Source organism: Eriocheir sinensis, chromosome 11 (assembly GCF_024679095.1).
Source record: "Eriocheir sinensis breed Jianghai 21 chromosome 11, ASM2467909v1, whole genome shotgun sequence".
In the NCBI taxonomy this organism is placed as follows: Eukaryota; Metazoa; Arthropoda; class Malacostraca; order Decapoda; family Varunidae; genus Eriocheir; species Eriocheir sinensis.
The window spans coordinates 15527119-15548211 of record NC_066519.1 but is presented as its reverse complement, the minus strand read 5'-3'; the positions used below and the strand labels follow the sequence as shown (position 1 = coordinate 15548211).

General features: G+C 42.0%; 2 protein-coding genes across 8 annotated transcripts in view; one reads left to right on the top strand and one right to left on the bottom strand.

Moving 5' to 3' along the window:
• The window catches only part of LOC126996944 (TOM1-like protein 2), a 21352-nt gene extending 8053 nt beyond the window's left edge, over positions 1 to 13299 (bottom strand). For 2 of the 7 annotated variants that reach the window (XM_050857892.1, XM_050857894.1), the window contains exons 1-11: positions 13172 to 13299; positions 7278 to 7412; positions 4457 to 4623; positions 3924 to 4014; positions 3280 to 3386; positions 2806 to 2889; positions 2336 to 2611; positions 1976 to 2100; positions 1371 to 1537; positions 841 to 940; positions 530 to 605 (exon numbers count right to left, since the gene is read on the bottom strand). In XM_050857892.1, the coding sequence (XP_050713849.1) occupies positions 530 to 605; positions 841 to 940; positions 1371 to 1537; positions 1976 to 2100; positions 2336 to 2611; positions 2806 to 2889; positions 3280 to 3386; positions 3924 to 4014; positions 4457 to 4623; positions 7278 to 7380 (1296 nt within the window). In that variant the 5' untranslated portion in view covers positions 7381 to 7412; positions 13172 to 13299. The other 5 variants (XM_050857895.1, XM_050857893.1, XM_050857896.1 and 2 more) reach the window with 5 other exon arrangements.
• Positions 7464 to 21093, top strand: LOC126996943 (dynein regulatory complex subunit 3-like). Its single transcript, XM_050857891.1, has 12 exons — positions 7464 to 8490; positions 9354 to 9597; positions 15217 to 15350; positions 15740 to 15895; positions 16271 to 16440; positions 17792 to 17998; positions 18232 to 18372; positions 18525 to 18618; positions 18886 to 19005; positions 19310 to 19444; positions 19911 to 20098; positions 20203 to 21093. Exons 1-12 carry the CDS (start codon positions 8314 to 8316, stop codon positions 20303 to 20305), a joined length of 1869 nt encoding a protein of 622 aa, XP_050713848.1. The 5' UTR covers positions 7464 to 8313; the 3' UTR covers positions 20306 to 21093.

Genomic DNA, 21093 nt, shown 5'->3' with positions numbered 1-21093 from the left:
AAGAAACTATTTGAATCAGGAAGTGTGTAGATAAAACTCCCAGGTACTGCAGCAGTCGACAAAAAGTCATCATATAAACTAACACACAGCCTTGGCCCCACCTTTGGTGATGTGACTTGTAAACATGGAGTAAACATGTACTTTTAACGAACAGCATTCAAGGTGTTTTAGAGTACTGAATAAAAATCTGCTGTTATGCACCAAAAATCCAGTAATCATTTGCTATGCATATGCAGACACAAGCACAGCCAACGAATACTTGCTTGATTGTATATTTTGGTTGAAGTTTCTGTAACGAGAAAACAAATCATCCCAGCCTTTCCTGACCTATCAATGTTATCATCACCTGGGTATAGAGAGATCTAGATGAGAATGAAAGACTGCACACTATAAACCTTATCTGAAACCTTACATGAATTTTCAGGACAAAACCAGGATGTGAGTAGGGCTTCTATGAAACATGGTTGCTTAGGTTGCATTAAGAGGATGGATGCCAGGCAATGGAGGGAGGGCAAGTCCAGATACTTACAGCGTTAGGCCGTGATGGAGCGACTGGGGCCAAGGAGGGCACGTCTGTTTCACTGCTTTCCTGGTTAGCGTTGTTGCTGTGGAAAGAAAAGTGTGAAAGAAAACTACTTCACCTCAGGACAGGTTATATAATAAGCAAATACCTTCATTAATTACAACTGAGCCACATAAAATTGAGCTTCTGTATTAAGTTGAAGTAGTTGCCTGTAAAAAACAGAAGAAAGAAAGCTCACATGTGTGAAGACAAAAAAAATGTAATTACAGTATCACATCATCAAGAAGAGAAATGCAAGAAAACTGTCTGAGCAGTACCTTGTCCGTGTGTTTTCACAGGTGGCCGTCCGGGACTGGGCAAACATGTCAAAGTCGGCATCCTCATTTTTCTTGGCCTTCTGAGGGGAGGCAGCCACAGCTGGAAGGAAGAGGTAAAATTTTCAGGGCCTGGGAATTTTGGGAATTTTCAGGAATTTTCAAATTTTTCACACATGTATTTGTACTAATAAACAAACCAATTTTGGTAAATATAACTATTAATTAAAAAGTTTTAAGTAACAAAAATTGTATTTCCAATAGGTTAGGTTAAGTCCAAGAACTTTCAAATAAATGATATCCAGACACCAATAGCATAAATTACATTATTCACATCATTTACAAAACATCATTCCTGCATGTTGTCCAATAAAGATAATAAATATGCCAGAAAATAACCTATAATCCCAAGCTGCTGAACGGTAGGCCTACTGTACTGTCGACCAAATGAATGATTCCAAGCTGCAAGTTACTGAATGCTGCAACAGGTGGTTTATTGTATAATGGTGATATCAAGGTGTGTTATGTCTTACTGAGGGAGGCCAGCTGTGCCGAGGGAGGGTCATCAGCCAGGTCAATTAGCGACACTTCTGGGGTCTGCTGTGGGGGCCGCTGGGGAGGAGGTATGGCTGGCTGAGTCTGGGGAGCAGCTTTACTGGGGCTGCCAGCACTCTTCACCTTGCCCATGTAGCGGTCATACCTGAGGGGGGGTGAGGAGAGCATACACATACTGAGCTATACACCAACTCCTTGACTGCGGGTTTCCAACAAGAAGACCTCACCAAGCTACAGGAATGGAGCAAAAACTAGCTGCTACAATTCGATAAAGAAAAATGTTAAGTCATGCACCTTGAGAGGGGAAATCCAGCATACCAAACTCCACTATCCACCACAGAGGCAGAGAAAGACCTGGGACTATAAGTTACCAGGCTACCAGTGAGCCAAATCCGTTCCAATCGCAGCGGACAGATTAAAGATGACCTCAGTTTAACGACAGAGGCAAAAAAAATAAAAGTAAAGCACTGTCAGACTCATCAAAATTCATGAAACTCGGCAAAAATTATAAGTTGTCAAGGAGCATTAAAATGATGATGCATGTGACTGGTGTGGTGAAATGCTTGTGCAGTGGGAGTCTCACCTGATAAAGAGGTTGTTGAGGTTGTCGTTTATCCTGAGGAGGTCAGCGGTCAGCAGGTCATCGTTGACCCGGCCCACCAGCTCAACTACCCTCTGCTGCATGGCCCGACAAGTGGCGTGAAGTTCCTACAAGTGAATGTAAACAGACAGACATTTACTAACTACTTCCCTGTTGTAAAATGTAAATGCACTAACCCCAACACACATAAAAAAAGATCAGTCCTGGCTAATGTAAGTGGATAATGAAAAATTGGAAGAACTGTAATTGCCTACTGAAAAAAAGACAGGTAGACAGGTAGACAGATAGATAGATATAGACAGACAGACAGACAGGCATGCAAACAAATCCATCCACACCCACCTGCAGCAGCTGTAGGTCCTCCTGGTGTTCCTTGCCGGGGCTCAGTTCGGTCAACATCTCAGCTAACACCTTTGCATTGGACTCAACCACGTCCAACTCACTGTGTAATTTGGCCCGTTGCTCAGCTGTTAATGCAGCCGGGGCAGCGGGTGAGGTTGGGGCAGGTGGAGCAGGGTGGTGTGGGGCCTGCCGTCGGGGCGAGGTGGCCAGCACGCTTCCCCCAGTACTGGCAGTCGGGGGCCGTGAGATGGGTCGGGGTTCTGGAGCAGCCGAGGTCTGTGTGACAAGGGGAGGGCTGTGCTTTCATTGTTCTTACTCTGAGGACTCAGGGCAATACTCTAAACTCCCAAAACAGAAATCCAGAGTACAGACAGATATCCAACAGTATAGAGTCAGGTATTTGAGACATTCCTTTCTTACTGCCTCAGCCTCCATCAGACAAAGGGCACCTCAAGGGCAGTGCCACATACCCTCTGGGGTGTGATGATGGGGGCCATGGTCTCCAGGTTGGTGGCTGGGAACTCAACTCCCTTATGCTTCAGCTCAGCATACACCTGCAACAAGACAAAGGTCCTGCAACACCTCTACACTATCCACATGCTTCCTCATGTTCCATACAAACTCTCCACTCCCTTCCCAGCATCCCACATCTCTCACACGTATGCATTACTTACACACAACAAACACACACAATATACATTTATGACTATTTACTGGACCTTTCCTTGACAAATATTGTACTCTTGAAATCCTATTTAAATAAGGTCTCATACTTTTGTCCTCTATTTCCGAAAAAAAAAAAAAAAACTTTTTGTTGCTTAGTTTTTCATATATATAGCTGAGTAAATACCTAACCTGGGTGTGACGCCTGGAATCAAACATAATTCTAGATAACACACATGCAGTGATTCTAAACAGGAGAGACGGAACTTTAGGACACCCACCTGGCTGACACCCGACAGTTCTGGTTGGTGTCTGAAGGCATCGGCCCAAGCCTGGATGAGAGACAACACCTTTTCCTGAACAGCTGGGGGCGGCTCATTCTTGGGGCCTGGTGAATGAAGGCAGGGTAAAAGGATTGATTGATTATGTGTTCGTCGTGTCTTGGCGCCGCAACATCTGGGTCATATGGCGCCGGAGAGTAAAAGGAGGAGGATTTAGAGTGCCAGGGGGAGGAGTGCACAGGAAGGGAAGTAAGATAAACGAAAGTTAATGCGAGAAGATCGAGTGTTAAGATAAGGAAAGAGAAAGGAAGTGACAATTAAGAGAAATGGTAGAGAATGACAGGGCAAAAGGAGAGGAGAGGAGAGGATGAGGGATGAAATAATGAATGGGAAAGGTTTAAAGACAGAGTAAGATAAGAGAGGAAGATTAAAGTGGAAGGATTAATGAAACGAGAGGAGAGATAAGATGTAGATCGTTAAAGATACCAAGGAGGGAGGAAACCCTTGCAAATTATTATCCCAACTGAGTCTTATTTTTCATTTATATACAACAAATGAATCTCAAACCGACATCCCAATCTATTATGGCCCACAGAGAACTAATCTAATCTGGTCTTTGGTTAGGTAAGGTCTGCAATACATACCAATCAGCTTCACCAGCTCTTGCACAAAGTCCTTACTGCAGGCATGGATATGGAACCTTTTGCCACAGTTCTTCACACAGGCCTCCAGTACCTGTGGGAAGATATGGGCCATTTAACTTCCTTGGGTTGTCTTATGAATATACTTGAACATAACTCGAGATTGCCTTCCTTATCTCTTGGAAGAACTTTTAAGTTTTCATGATAACTAATACCTTTTCATCATTACCTAAACTATTTCATATCTCTTGTGCATATTAAATATTTCAGAGAATATATCTATCGTTCTGGTGTAAAGATCCTGATCCACAGTTTCTTTTATGCATAAAACACACACTTAGCTAAAGAAAAATGTACTCAGGGTATTAACTTCCAACTAATGGCAAAGTATTTTCATTTAACAGCATAACAAAATCATGCATTACTCTTTCATCTACTGAGCTGTAAGAAGACTAATCTAACATAAGTAATGTCAGGTAGGAAAAAAGAACTCGTAAGATTACTACATATGCACCTCCCCAAGTCCGTGTACATACAGTTAAGGTGTACATGACCACTGTGTAGTTCTTGGGCTGGGTGGTGAGCCGCTTCCTGATGGCCTTGATGGCATCGCGCGGCCCATCCTCGGACTCGTTGACCAGGTCGCACACCTCCAGGTTCAGGCCCCAGTCCTCCGAGGGAAGGGTCTCCCATGTGGCCTGCTCTAGGGAGTGAAGGCGGAACACACATTACTTACTTCAAAAAGGGAGAGTGAATGCCTTAAATATATAAATTTCATAGACAATAGGACGGTATTACACTGACATGTCTAAATTAGCAATGGATCATGACTTACCATTTCTAAAAGGATGTGGGAAGTGTATGAATAAGGGAAATACAGCAGCTAGCAATCAAAATATGTGTGTGTGTGTGTGTGTGTGTGTGTGTGTGTGTGTGTGTGTGTGTGTGTGTGAAAACCCACCTATTTTCTGGGCAACAAGTGATGGGGGCATGGTGATGATGGGATAGGAACACTGGCTTGCAGGAATGTACACTTTTCGTTGGTTCCTGTGTGCACCGGTTAGAGACTGACACTTCCTACTGTGTGTGTGTGTGTCCTTCAAGAGCGTGACAACTTTCCCTCACACCACTGCTCAAGCATCCAACCATGCATGCGTGAAGTGTGAGCACACACACACACGGAAAAAAAGCACAGCACTGAGTTACATACTAACTATATTTCTGTCTTTGCAGCAGTTTTCACAAATACCACCTTCCCCTACCACCTCACATAGCTGTCCTCAAAACCATTAGCTCCACAAATATCAGGTTTTCATTTCAAAAGATAATATTTCTCATACTCCTGGTTTCTCTCTACTGTCATCAGCATCATAGTTACATCAATACTTATAATAATAATAATAATAATAACATACGACTGTTTTCAGCCATTCTTTCCTGCAAAATCTGTGTTCCTATGTGTCTCAATTCATCATAGAACATCTCTCTCTCTCTCTCTCTCTCTCTCTCTCTCTCTCTCTGATACTATGAAGTGAGGTGATGAAACTTCAAATAACGAGGACAAACCATTTCCTAATCTGTGACCTCCAAACATGTCTTGGATTACTGCACGCACTAAACAAAACCTATCAAGCAAAAAAACATATATATAGATAAAAAAAATAAAAAAAAGCAGGAAGCAGTTCTATCATGAGTAGTTTAAAGTTACTAGAGACTCAAACATGAAGATATAAAACTGAGGACTGGTGGAAGATGGAGCATGAAGACAAGATAAGAATGTCAGGGTGAATCTAAGGAAAATCAACCTTTTACCTCTTACTTCCCTTAATTACCAAAGCAAGACCAAGAATTAGGGTTTATGTAATGGATCTATGCCTAACTGATTGCCTAACCTACAAATAAGTCCTGTGTACATTCCATACTTAAATTAACCTCCTGGCATTACACACTACTACAGATTATTGCATAACCTCCACCTTCACCACCACCACCAGGTTCTACACTACACCTTAGGCCTATCCATCACTGCCCTTACAAATAGTACTGCTGTGTCCACTATTACAATCACACGACAACCACACAACCACCTTATCTATCACTGCCCTTACAAATATAGTGCTGCTGTGTCTACTATTAAAGATTATCACATCATCACCACCACCACCACCACCTTCACCACCACCACCAGGTTCTACACTACACCTTATCTATCACCGCCCATACAAATATAGTGCTGCTGTGTCTACTATTAAAGATTATCACATCATCACCACCACCACCACCACCTTCACCACCACCACCAGGTTCTACACTACACCTTATCTATCACCGCCCTTACAAATATAGTGCTGTTGGGAAGGCAATATCTCTCGTGCTCTTAGCCGTGACGAACTATCACATGACTACCACCACCACCACCACCACAACCAGAGCACATCACCTCTCCTACTATAACCACCATCACCACCACGACTCCACTACGATACAACACCACCACCTCCACCACCTTCCCTACCACACTATCACCACCACCTTAGAATACGATTACAACCACCACAACTATACCGTATCAACACCACCACGAACACACCAACACCACTACTACTACTAAATCAACACCATCACCACCATCACCACTATTATTCTCCCTCACCACCACCCACAACACCACTAACCACCAATCTCAACACCACCACCAAATGCGTGACTGGAACGAGAGAGAAAGTGGACCAGTGAAGAATAAAAAAAAAAGAGAATGGAGAAAAGAGAGATAGTGGGAAAGTGAACCAAAGAGAGAGAGAGAGATGAAGGGAGAAAAAGTGAACCAGAGAATAATAATAATAGAATAGAGAGAATAAAGAGAGTAGATAGTAGAGAATATATAGCGAAGAGAATACGTAATAAAAAATAGAGTAGAGAATAGAGGAAGAGGAGAATGGAGTGAAGAGGATAATAATAATAAAATAGGAAGAATAGAGAGAGTAGAGAATAGAGTGAAGAGGATAATGATAATAATAATCAAATAAAAAATAGCACATATTGAAATCTTTCCCGTAACACTACAAGCCACATTCTCACCCCTTCCCCTTTCAACCCACACCACGTAACAGGACACACAGCACACATAACACACTGAACCAACACATGACAACCTCCCAGTGAGCCAGAAAAGCAAAAAAGGACAAAATATTTCCCAGCAGACGACACCCAGCTGACGTATCACTTTCTAAACACTCATTTCACCCTTTTTAGCCCTTCCCGAGCCCATTTTTAACCTTCCCAGCCTTCTCAGTGCCTTCATAAACCCTTAGAGCAGTTCATTAGGACGGAAAAAGGGTAAAAAAGGGTCATATTTACCTATTTTCTGGCCAACGGGTGTGGCGAAGACGTTCCCTCCGAAGAACGACATTTTGCGTGACGTCATCGTTCGCTTCCGTGACGTCATCCTGCGTGATGTCATTCAGCCCGTCCCGCCCCCTAATGAGAGATTACCTGCCAAAAAAGGATCTCTCAGCATGTTTTACCACAGTTTGATGCACCTTATACTTCAAACAGTCGGTAATTATAGGGATTTCACATCGCTGGAACCTTGTTTACTCTTGTCCCACCCTCTAATGAGAGTGCTGCCAAAAAAAGGTCTTTCATCATGTTTTACCGCGGTTTTAGGCACTTTACACCTCAGATATATGTTTATTGTAGAGAATTTACGATGTTGGAGTGTTGGAACCAGTAGCTACCCTTGTCCCACTCCCTAATGAGAGATCGAGGACCTGCCAAATCTCTCATTAGTTTTTTCCACAATTCGTTGCACTTCATACTTCAGACATTTCTTTATTATAGAGACTTACCGGTGCTAGAACCAGCCTACGCATTTATAGGTGTTGCTACTACTACTACTGACCTCATGTAGCCTACCTGTTGCAATCGAAGGACATATTTACCAAGCATCGTTGAATCACGAGATAAAGGGTTGTATGACTTCTTCTGATAACATTATATTATCTAACCGCCGAATTTTGAACACATCCCCTGTGAATAGATAAATGCACACGTTTTACACACACGATAATATGAGTGTTCGTGTGTATGGATTTGCTACTACTACTACTACTACTACTACTGCTACTACTACTACTACTACTACTACTACTACTACTACTACTACTACTACTACTACTACTACTACTACTATGCTATGCCAATACTAATACTAATACCCTAATACCAATACTAATATTAATACCAATACTGATACTAATACCAAAACTGATATAAATAACATGTTCACAGTAACCATAGCAACGGGGACGCTGTAAACACGAACAAACACAACTTCCACCTGTTTCCACTTTCCCTTCTCTCCAGCAAGCGGCAAAAACAGTGAGGCTCTACAATGAGTTATACCTGGGCCGTGAAGAGCGATGGAGAAGAGTCACCCACTAGATCATACCCGCACCACGAGGAAGAGGCGGAGGAGGATAAGGAGGCGGACAAGAACAAGTTAAGCGCCATGCAATTATGTCAAGAGTCCAGTGGCTTGATGGCGACTGTTTCCACCTTGAGATCTACGGTAATATGTGTGTTCGTGTGTATGGATTCGCTACTACTACTACTACTACTACTACTACTACTACTATACTAATACTAATACTAATACCAATACTAATACTAATACAAATACTAATACTAATACCAATACTAATACTAATACCAATAATAATACCAATACCAAACCAATACTAATAGCCTACCAATACTAATACTAATACCAATACTAATACTAATACCAATACTAATACTAATACCAATACTAATACTAATACCAATACTAATACTAATACCAATACTAATACCAATACTAATACTAATACTAATACCAATACTAATACTAATACAAATACTAATACTAATACCAATACTAATACTAATACCAATACTAATACCAATACTAATAGCCTACCAATACTAATATACTAGGTAATACCAATACTAATACTAATACCAATACTAATACTAATACCAATACTAATACTAATACCAATACTAATACTAATACCAATACTAATACTAATACCAATACTAATACTAATACCAATACTAATACTAATACCAATACTAATACTAATACCAATACTAATACTAATACCAATACTAATACTAATATCAATACTAATACTAATACCAATACTAATACCAATACTAATAGCCTACCAATACTAATATACTAATACCAATACTAATACAAATACTAATACTAATACAAATACCAATGCTAATACTAATACTAATACCAATACTAATACCAATACTGATACTAATATTAATACCAACACTAATACCAATACTAATACTAATATTAATACCAATACTACTACTAATAATAATATATGCTAATACTTATACCAATACTAACACTAATGCTAATAACAACAGCTCCCTGGTCGTCGTGGTGGGGGTGACTGGGGGGCAGGAGAAGGGAGGCGAAAGGAAGGGAAGGATGACGATGAGGACGATGTGGGCGTCAGTAGGGGCAGGGAGTGGGGTCAGATGGCTCCCCTCACCCTGGAAGTCATCGGCGAGGCCCTGCGAGCCCAACACCCGCAGCTGCCCCCCATCACGCACGCTAACGCCAGGGAGACTTGTGCCCACGTGCCCACCCTCTCCCTGCAGTTCAAAGGTGGGTGAGAGAGAGAGAGAGAGTAGGCTACATACATACAGACAGACAGATATACGGACAGACAGACAAGAAAACAGATACACAGACACACAGATAGACATACAGAAAGACACACAGACAGGCAGACACAGACATACATACACAGACAGAGGCAGACAGATAAAGAGAGACAAACAGACGAAGTAAATTAAAGCGTCTATGGTATTGCTGCTGCTTATGACCACAGAAAATGACCCTATGACCCTTTAAATCAATAAACGAATAAATAAGTAAAATAAAAGTCAGATCGTTGCCGCCACACGGTCACCTGACAAGTGTTTCAGCCGAGGTTCATCACAGCTGGGGAACGTTTTACGGTTGATGCAAGGCCAAAGATTAGCACACACCATCTAGATAACTCCACGTTCAAGGCAGCCGAATAGGGTTATATGATGAAATAGAGAGAAAGAGGGAGAAAAAATAATAAAAGGAAGAGAGAATAAAAAAAGATTAACAAAAGAACTAAGAAAAGCCAAGGAGAGAGTAATGTTCCCTCAAAGTAATAGATATAAATAAAGAGGAAAAGTACGAAAATGCACAAAAAATGAGAGAAAAAAACATGAACTTCCTATAAGCAGAGACAGGAGACAAGCATGTAGTATGGGTAGAATGGGTTTATAGAATGGGTTTAAATGGATAGAATGGGTATATTCCAACAGCACCCTCGCAAAAAAGTGTCCTGATACCCTTAACCTTTCTACCATGCCCTTTGGAGCTGTGGAGAGCCGTGTCATGGGTAGAATGGGTTAGTATGGATTGAATGGGTATTTTCCAACAGCACGCTTACAAAAGGTGTCCTTGATACCCTAAACCTTTTTAACATGCGCTTTAGAGCTGTAGAAAGCTGCGTGATGGGAAGCATGAGTATTGAATGGGTATTTTCCAACAGCACGCTTACAAAAGGTGTCCTATTACCCTATAAGCCTTTACTAATATGGCCAGTGGAGTTATGGATGGCTTTAGCAATGAAGGTTAGAATCGAATGCTCTTGGTGCAATCAGCCTCTTTATACAGTCCTCGATTCGCCTACAGCTTTACACGATCCTATACCTCTTATACTTTTCATTTCTTCATTTTGCACCTTCTATACATCTTGCTGCTAACACACAACAGTCCTGCTTTTCATATAAATTAGCCCTTTACAGTTTCAATTGCATCATATAACACTTCTCTCTCTTGGTCTGATGGTCTTAAACTCAAACATTTATTCAACTTAAGGTATTTTAATCACCCCCACCCAGACTCTCACACGGGAATGCAGTCTCACCAATCTCACCTGACTGGTTATATGCAAAGCTTTCGTAGGTATAAATTGGGCGCGACAAGGAAAGGAAAATCCGCGGTAATCTCGAGAAGCACAGTAGCCTCACATCGCTGGGTTAACGTGACATATTGAGGAGCGTGTTATAATGCCTCCTGACGTGACATTTCTGGACCGGAGACGAAAGATATAAGATAACATTCCTCAGTGATGATAAGTATTGGCTACATAACTGCTTGGGGATATACAATAACGTTTTTCTTCTTTTCTTAGTCTGTCTTTCTTTGCAGTTCATCTTCCTTTCTTTAAATATACTTACATGCTCGTCTCCTATCTTTGCTTAGGAAGTTGTTCATGTTTTTTTCTCATTTATTGTGCATTTTAATATTTCTCCCTTTTCTTTTTTTTATTTCTGTTACTTTGAGGGAGCATTACTCTCTCCTTGGGTTTTCTTAATTCTTTTGTTAATCTTTTTCTTTTCTTTCTCCTCCTTTCTTTTATTATTTTTCTCCCTCTTTCTCTCTATTTCATTCGTTTCTCTTGTTTCTTTTCTGTTTCCTGTCTCTTTCCTCATTTTATCTTTCCTTCTTTCTTTCTTTTTCTCACGTTCTTTCCTTCCTTTTCTATAGTTCGTTTCCTGTTTTGTTTATTATCCTCTCTCCCTCCTTTTTTTTTTTTTTATATCACTTTCATAAACTCTCCTTTTCAGTGTTAATCTTCACTAATCCTGTCTTTCTCTTCTCTTCCTTTTTTTCATATTTCCTTATTTTCTCCCATTCCCTTTCTTTCTTCCCTATCTTTATTTCCTTCCTCTTTCCTTTTTTGTATACCACATTCATAATCTCCTTTCTCAGTGTCAATCTTACCAAATCCTGTCTTTCTTTTCTCTTCCTTTTTTATATATTTCCTTCTTTCCTCCCATTTCCTTTCTTTCCTATCTTTATTTCCTTCCTGTTTTTTTTTTATACCGCATTACTTATCTCTCTTCACAGTGTCAACCTTTCCTAATCCCTGACAACCCATCGCTCACTGCTCTCTATGGCGTGTTATCGCAGGAACAGATAGGGTGCAGATAACAGCTGACGAAACGTTTAGTCATTGGCCAGAGTCAAGGGAAACGCCTACGCAAATAAGAGAAGGGTGACTCTCTCTCTCTCTCTCTCTCTCTCTCTCTCTCTCTCTCTCTCTCTCTCTCTCTCTCTCTCATTTCTTTCGTTTATTCGCCCACTTTCCAGTTTTTTTCCAGTTTGCATCATTACATATTCATTAATTCTCATTGCGTAACTAAATACAAATTCCTTCATGTCTATTAGTTCATAAAATTATAGTACTATAATTACCATCTACTTTACTTCTTTCGTTCGTCTCTTCATCTATTTTTCTAGTTTATTATTTTGAGTTTTTCAGCGGATATATTCTCAAACATTTTTATATATACTAATTGCGTCCCTAAATCCAAATTCCTTTCTGTATACTAATCCGCAAAGTTCAAATTATCATCTACCTTACTCCTTTCGTTCGTCTATATTCGTCTAATTTCATCTAACCTACTATTTTGCAAGAGTTTTTATTTATTTCAGTATGTATCAGTGCAAACATTTCTGTATACTAATCCGCAAAGTTCAAATTATCATCTACCTCACTCCTTTCGTTCGTCTATATTCGTCTAATTTCTTCTAATCTACTATTTTGCAAGAGTTTTTTTATATTTTTATTTAAGTATGTATCAGTGCAAACATTTCCATAAACTCTTATTACGTCACTAAACCCAAATTTCTTTCTGTTTACTAATCCACAATGCTAAAACAACCATCTATTTTACTCCTTTTTTTCGTCTATTCGTTTGTTTATTCCAATTTTGAATTTTTTTTTCCTGGAAGTATCAGTGCAAGCAGTTAAATTCACTCTGATTGCATAAGTAATTACTATAATGCCCTCCTATCAACTCGTTCGCAAAGTTGAAATAACCATCTACTGCACACTATATACTTCATCTACTTCACTTCATTCGCTTATTTCTTCGTTTGTTTTCTTATCTACTATTTCGAAGGCATTTTCTAGTATCAGTACAAACATTTTCAAACACTCTGCATAACTTTATAAAAATGCCCGCCACTCTAATAGTTTGTTTTCTTATCAACTATTTTGAAGGCATTTTCTGGTATCAGTACAAACATTTTCATTCATTCTGATTGCATAATTTAAAAAATGCCCTCCAGTCCACAAAGTTCAAATATATAACCATCTACTGTTTTCTCTTTTTCTTATTTTTACCTGCGCGTTTTTCCCGGTCTCTCTTATCTGCGCGTATCTCTCAGGGTGGAGTGTTGGCGCCGCTCTAGCCACTTATGTTCACTGTGGCACTGCTCGAGCGATACTAGGGCGGGGAAGGGAGACATATAGCTAAGTAGAGGGCGGTATGTAACACTCTCTCTCTCTCTCTCTCTCTCTCTCTCTCTCTCTCTCTCTCTCTCTCTCTTCTATCAAATAGCTTACATGCATATACAAGATGATGCAACTTCGCTGATATAATAGATAGTTCCGTGTGTTTTGATTCATAGAGATAATAAAATACAAAATAACATTAGCGTCAGCGTTTCCTCTAAGATAACAATGATTTAGTTCCTTGATGCAACACTGAGAATATTATCAGAGTAGCTACAAAGCCTGCCGAGGAAGGCACATGGCAAGGTTATAGGGCGGCATGGTCAAACGCTTCCACCTACCACGTCTATTATTTTCAAAGGCCGAAATGGAGATCAGTCGGTTTCTGAGGAATGTTCTTTTTAGGTTCATGGTGCAGGAAAAAGGTCAAACTACCAGAAGGGTCATAAAATTACCCCTGGATATGCCCGTAAACTCCTAGGAAAGCCTTGTCAGATACGTGAGGTTGGGAGCAGAAGTGTTTAAGAATATGATCCTAGGAGTGTGTACAGCGGATCACTGGGATTACACGCACGCATTCAGTTGCAATGACGTAAGGGAATTATATTGTTCCGCGAAAAACTGGTAACACGGAAACTTTTCTTACGCATTAATTAAAGAAGAAAATGACTTAGGGTGAAATTACATCTCGCAACGGAACCGCCATCTCCGGGAAACGAAAAACGGGATGTCAAAAATATAATGAACCGAGGAAGATAGCAGATTCTTATTACATATTATGCGCGACCGCAAGGAAATGGGGAACGCAAGAAGAAGAAGAAGAAAAAGTCAAAGAAGAAAAAGATGATGATGATAAAGAAGACAAAGGAGACAAAGAAGACAAAGAAGATAAGAAGAAGGAGGAGGAAGAGGAGGAGAAGAAGACAAAGAAGAAGACAAAGAAAAAAGAGAAGAAGAGGAGGAAGGAGGAGAAGAAGAGAAAAGAAGACAAAGAATAAGTTGAAGAAGACAAAGAAATAAAAGAAGAAGAAAAAGAGGAAGAAAAAGAAGATGAAGACGAATAACAGCAACAGCAAAAACAACAACAGCTATTTTCTTTGTCTCTGGTATGCTCCTTTTAAAACATTCATCCTCTCCTCAACACAATGTCCATCTCTTTCATCTCCTCCTCCTCCTCCTCCACCTCTACCATTTATGCTTCCTTACTCTTCTACAAGCCTTAATTCAGTCCTGACCTTATATATACAACCTCATAATAATTCTACTCCAGCCCCCCTCTCTCTCTCTCTCTCTCTCTCTCTCTCTCTCTCTCTCTCTCTCTCTCTCTCTCTCTCTCTCTCTCTCTGTGTGTGCGTGTGGGTCAAGTTACAAGAGAAGGGACAGAACACAGCAACTAGGTTATTTCTTTTTTTTTTTTTTTGTGTTCTAGTTGACATTCATATCCCACTTATAACTTATTCAGCCTATTCACCACCATCACCACCACCACCAGCATCACTATCAGCATCACTATCATCACTATTGCAATCACCAAACAACATTTTTTTCCTCCTCTGCAACCTTGAAACGAGTCCTGTGTGTGTGTGTGTGTGTGTGTGTGTGTGTGTGTGAAATAAGAATAAAATTACACTCAGGTGGTTAGTCATCGCCACAGCTGTAACCCTAATATCTCTCTCTCTCTCTCTCTCTCTCTCTCTCTCTCTCTCTCTCTCTCTCTCTCTCTCTCTCCCTGATGTTACTGCTACAACAACAACAACAACAACAACAACAACAACAACTCCTCCTCCTCCTCCTCCTACTACTACTACTACTACTACTACTACTAATAATAATAATAATAATAATAATTCTGAGTAGCTGAAAATAATAGCTTACTTATTTTCTTACTTACTTAACTTACTTACCTTATTTACTTACTTACGTGTGTGTGTCAGGGCTGGGCAGTCTGGAGCTCGTGTGGCTGCTGGAGAGGCTGACGCGGCTGGAGGTGAGCAACAACTACCTCACTTCCTCCTCGGGGATTGACCGCCTGCCGTGTCTCACCTGGCTCGACCTATCCTTCAACCAGGTGAGTGCCAGGTGTGTGGTCGGGAGGCGGGAGGTGGTGGTGGTAATGGTAGTAGTGGTGGCAGTAGTAGTAGTAGTAGTAGTAGTAGTAGTAGTAGTAGTAGTAGTAGTATAGGAGGAGGAGGAACAATACTGATAGTGATGATAATAATGAAAATAATAAAATGATAATAATTCTTACTAATATATACTATAGCACCTACTACGTACTATTATTATTACAACAACAATAACAAATTACTACTTCTACCACTACTATCACCGCTTCTACAACCACTACCACTACTATAACTACCATTACTTACAAACCCTTCCTCCCATTCTTTCCCAATCTCTCACAACAATCATGGACATACCTAACCCTGATTTCCTCGCTCTCTACCCCGTCAGATCAAACGTCTCAGCGGTATCGGGGCCCTGCGTCGTCTGGAGGTCCTCGCCTTACACAACAACCGGCTGGAGCGTCTGGAAAAGGGCGCCCTACAGCCTCTCACCCGCCTTCAGGTTCTCACGCTCGCCAATAACCGCCTCACACACCTCTCCGACGTTAGTGATTCCTCTGCCTCTCGTATAAAGATAGCTTGGAAGTGTTTGTAGCAGGCCTGTTATCCATACGTTTCTGGTTAGTTCGTGTTTCTGTTATGACTATTGGTAAAGTTCTTATGATAGTCTATGTATTTGTGATATGTGTTTTTATCACTTGTAGGTAAAAGTAAAATAAAATTGCTATGGTAGACTATCTGATGTGTATGTGTTGTGATTCTGTGGCTGTGTTTCTTGTAGGACTTAGAATACGTGAGTTAGTAATTGTTTCAGAGAGAGAGAGAGAGAGAGAGAGAGAGAGAGAGAGAGAGAGAGAGCAGCTTTCTGTTACTACTACTACTACTACTATTACTATTACTACTACTACTACTCTTGCAGGTGTGGACTCTTCGTCACCTTAAGAGCCTGGCGAGCCTCAGCCTGGCCAACAACCCCGTCAGCAGCCAGGACTACCCCGCTCTCGTGCTGGCCCACCTGCCCTGCCTCGGCTACCTGGACCACCGCCGCGTCACGCCCCAGGACCATGCCAAGGCCCTTGATCTCCACAGGTAATAGGTGCCCCCTAGAAAACAGAAAAGAGGCAAATATGAGAGGGTGTATTATGTAGGTATATTTTGAACTCATTCAGATTATAATACTTCGTGTCCAGTGGTGATGTTTGCTTTTTTTGGGTGATTGTGCAAGCGCCTTTAATCTGTTCAGTCTAGCTTCGAAAATACGCCCCTCCCCTTTCCCATTAAGTATAGATCATTGGCCAGTCCATACTGTATGTGCTTGGTAGATGCTGGGAAGAGTGAAATCTTATTGGCTGTTCGGGAGTTGCTGAGCAGCTAGGGCTCACTTTCAAAGGTAACATGAACAAAGTAAATCACGCTTTTCTCTCAACATATTTCGGTTTCATCAACATCCTTTACTCTTACAAGCATACTAGCTACGCGTCTCCGCTCCCAAGGCTCCGTGAAATACACACGCTCGTTTCCTCTGTTTGTTGTGTCAACATGTGCCCACACCATACACCTCCGCAGGAGTAATCGCCCACTTCTTAATTCTCCGTATGTACACACATGCCCCCACACTTCCTCTGGTATGGATGAGTCACACCGGACACAATGCGAGTGCCAACCACAACATCAACCCGTCAGCCGCGATCCTCATTTTCACCGCCGCTCTCGTCTGTTTTCAGAGACGCGCCATTTTGTAAATATAATTTTGTTTATCATCATGACTAGAACCATCGTGTTGGTGGTTGCGGTGTGGCTCTGCGTGGCGTGCTGTGCGAGCCGCATGCTGAGAGAGCCCCTCACCGAGGCGCCGCCCAATACCGCCGTGCTGCAGGACGGGCAGGGGGAGGGGGGTGGAGCCCCGAGCCCCTCGTACAGGGGAGCCGCGGTGACGCCGGGCTGGCCGAGCGAACACGTGAAGAAGGCCGAAATGAAACTGCAGAAGGCACGGAAGGCGGCGCACAGCAACCTGGTGAGCGCGAGGAACAGTTTCGCCATGGAGGTGCTGCACAACAGGTCCGTGCTGCTGCGAGCCATTCTCCAGAAGCAGAGAGCAGAGGAGCCCGCCGCTGATTGCTGACGACAGCCTCCCCCGCCCCCCTCCATTCCCTTCATATATTGCATCGGTCGCATCGAACTATAACTGCAAAAACGAGACGATGTTGATCTTACCATTTACGAATGACTTTGGATTTCATTATATAACTTGATCAGCTTAAAAAATGCACTATAAATAGCCTCATGCATAGCTTTATCTGAACAAGTACTAATTTACCGTTGCTTAATTCATAATTTTACACCAGATACGGTTCTGCTGGGATAAATATCTGATGTTGGAACGAAAACGCATCGAAACTGTAGCATATTTCTCTCATAATAATCTCTTTCTCTTTGGCAGGTCGCAGGTGGAGGTGGTGGAGGCGGAGGAGAAGCGCATGAGGCAGGAGGAGGAGGCGGAGCTGGAGCGGCGGCGGAACATGGAGGCGCACCGGCGGGCGGGCGTCTTGGCGCTGGACGACGGCTCGCTGCTGGCCAGGATGTTCAGGGGGGACAAGGACATGGGCGTGTTGCTGCAGCTGCCAGGAGCCCACGCCCTCATGACAAAGTGAGAGACAGATAGATAGATAGTGATAGATAGATAGATAGATAAGGCAATAAGCAATGGAAGCGCTGAAGCTGTTCTTGTGCTCTTACTATAAAGAGATACAATATTCTTCAGAGCTGTTATATAAACTAAGTGGATTTTGTAACTACTTAAAAACCTCCATCACCACCACCACCTCTTTCACCATCACTACCAACTCCTTGACCACCACCACCACCTTCGCCCGCCGCCAGATACCGAGACAACTTCAACGCGGTGTGCGAGCGGGTGTTCCGGGAGGGGCTGGAGCACGAGGACCAGCGCCAGACGGAGCTGCGCCTCCTGAGGGCGGCGCTGCGAGATGCGAGGACCCGCGCCGACGACCATGCCCGCGGGTGAGAATCTTCAAAACAGTTATATAAAGCACTACATCAGTTTTTCAAGTATCAAATCAAGAAAGACATGCCGTTTAAAAGTAACCAAAGAGTGACACATAAGTAACACTAGCATTATGTACACGACTCACCTATACGATCTGACGTCCCAGGGCGGTGCGGGAGCTGGAGGCCGAGGTGGGCGAGGTGGCGCGGGCCGGGCGGGAGCTGCAGCAGGCGGAGGAGGCCAGTCTGGGAGACGACCAGGTGAGGGGGGCGGTGAAGAAGGGTTGGGGGTGGGGGCTATCATGGATTATAGATGAAGTGATAGTGAAGAAAACAATAACTGATGGGATCTTTGAGTGTGTTGGATCATGCTTAGAGTGAAAACTGGTACTGTTAGTTACAAAATGAAATTAATTGAGAAACATCGAAATTTTTCGATCATTTGACATTTACCTTCATTTATCAATAGGTCCTTCAGCTAAATTTTTCTAAAGGGAACTCTTCCTCCATCTCCCCCTCTTCTTTCAGGGCGCTCACGAGGCCCGGGTGTCAGAAGCAGCAGCCCTCCACGAGAAAATTGACGGCCTTTTAAACAAAACTTCCTATGACCTCTTGACTGCTGAAGTGACGCTGTCGGACCAAATCAAGGTGATGCCATACCATGAATGTACGATACCTGCACATTGTAGATCACACATTTATGGTTAAATATAAGCCGACGATCATGTTAGAGATGACTGTGGCAATTATTTTCTTTCTATCAATCACATTACACAACACAAGGCTTAAACGTATTCCACTGTCTTGCTATGTACTTACTAAAAAGTCAATACACTTTTGTTTTACTTGCTAACATATGTGTTTTGACCTAACGTTCCTGATTCAGAACTAGTCATTGAGGAGAAACAATTATATATACTATCTTCATTACCAGTCTCACTCTCTCTCTCAGGATGTGGTGGCCCGGGCCCGGGAGGAGCTGGGGAGCCTGGTGGGGGGCTTCCTGGAGGAGGCTGCTGCAGAGTTTCAAGAGGGGCGTCGCCTGGCATATGCTTTCTACTGTAGACTCCGAGAACTCTCCACAAAGGTAATGGAATGAGTTACAGTCAGTCAACCAATGAAAGTAATCAGTGCATTGCCATACCCACCAAATGACACGATTTCTTTGTGGGTCCCTCTGAGGAAGTCTCCATGCAACAAACCACCTTCCCATCCCAAGTTCACCCACATGACAGCCAGCAGTTGATGGTATAAATCAACAAAGAATAACCTCATTTTGTAAGATAGTCCCATTTGCGAAGAACCGTATATGATTCAGAAAGGATAGTAAGGTCATAGGTTAAGCGTCCTGTAGCATCACTCATACAACTATTACTACTTTGATGATGATAACGATGACTATAACTAATGCTATCACTAATACTGCTACTATTGCTACTACTACTTCAGACACTTTTATGGGAATTCATGGTTTAGTGACTATTTGCTGCTTGTGGTAAGAAACTAAATGATATAAATTTGAAACAATAATCCTAAAACCCTGACTCACCAAGGTGGCTGATGAGTGCACCAGCGTGGAGGAGCAGGAGAGGACAGCCAGGGTGTTTGAGGGCAGCGACACCCTGCAGGCAGCACTGGCAGGCATCCATGACCGCCACTTGGCTCTGATAGATGCCCGAGAAGCTGACCTAAGGGAGCACCTCCAAAGCTGGCTGGCAAACACCCTCCAGCAGATCCAAGAGTAAGAATTGTTTTATCCCATGAAGACTGATTTTGTGGGGGCATATTGAGTTAGCTAAGGTCTTGTGGGCTGCTCCATCATGTGTATCTTTGTGTCCATCGCAGGGAGGAGTGGACGCGGCACAGGGCCAGAGTGGAAGAGATCACGACCCTCACTGCCAGACAAAGACAGCTTCTGTACGAGGCTCTCCCTCCCTTACAAGAGTGACTGACAAAGCTGGGCCTCAGGAAGCTCCAGGAACTACTTACATGTCTTGGGTTGTTTCTTTTGAATAATAAAACACTCAGGAATATAATATTTTACTACTTTGGTATTTAAAAATGCTATTTGTACATGTAATGGCACATGACTGGAAAAGTTTTGTTGGCAATGCCTGGTGCCTAACAAATTCTTTTACTTATGATGTATTCTTCCAGATGCTACAACAACCAAAGAATGCCAAGATACACACCCGGTGTGATATATTTCATGGCATAAAGAAAGCTTGGAGAAACTGGGACTTCCATCCTTGGAGGAAGGAAGAGAGGGAAGGTGACATGAGTGCATATTCAGGGGATGATGGGAGTAGACAAAATTGATGAAGATTTCTTTGTATAGGATAAAAAACAAAATATATTGAGAGAAACTGAAGATGACAAGATGCTTGAATATATATATATATATATATATATATATATATATATATATATATATATATATATATATATATATATATATATATATATATATATATATATATATATATATATATATATATATATATAAATTACCATATAAATACTTAAACCTGTGGAATGGCCTGGACAGGGTCATCCAGTCCAATATCTGACACAAATTCAAAGCAAAGTTTGACCAATCAAGACATAAAAATGCGACCCCATGACCGTAGCTCACTTCTTTTCTTGTTTATTATAATTAGGTAAACACACACACACACACACACACACACACACACACACACACACACACACACACACACACACACACAAACAGAC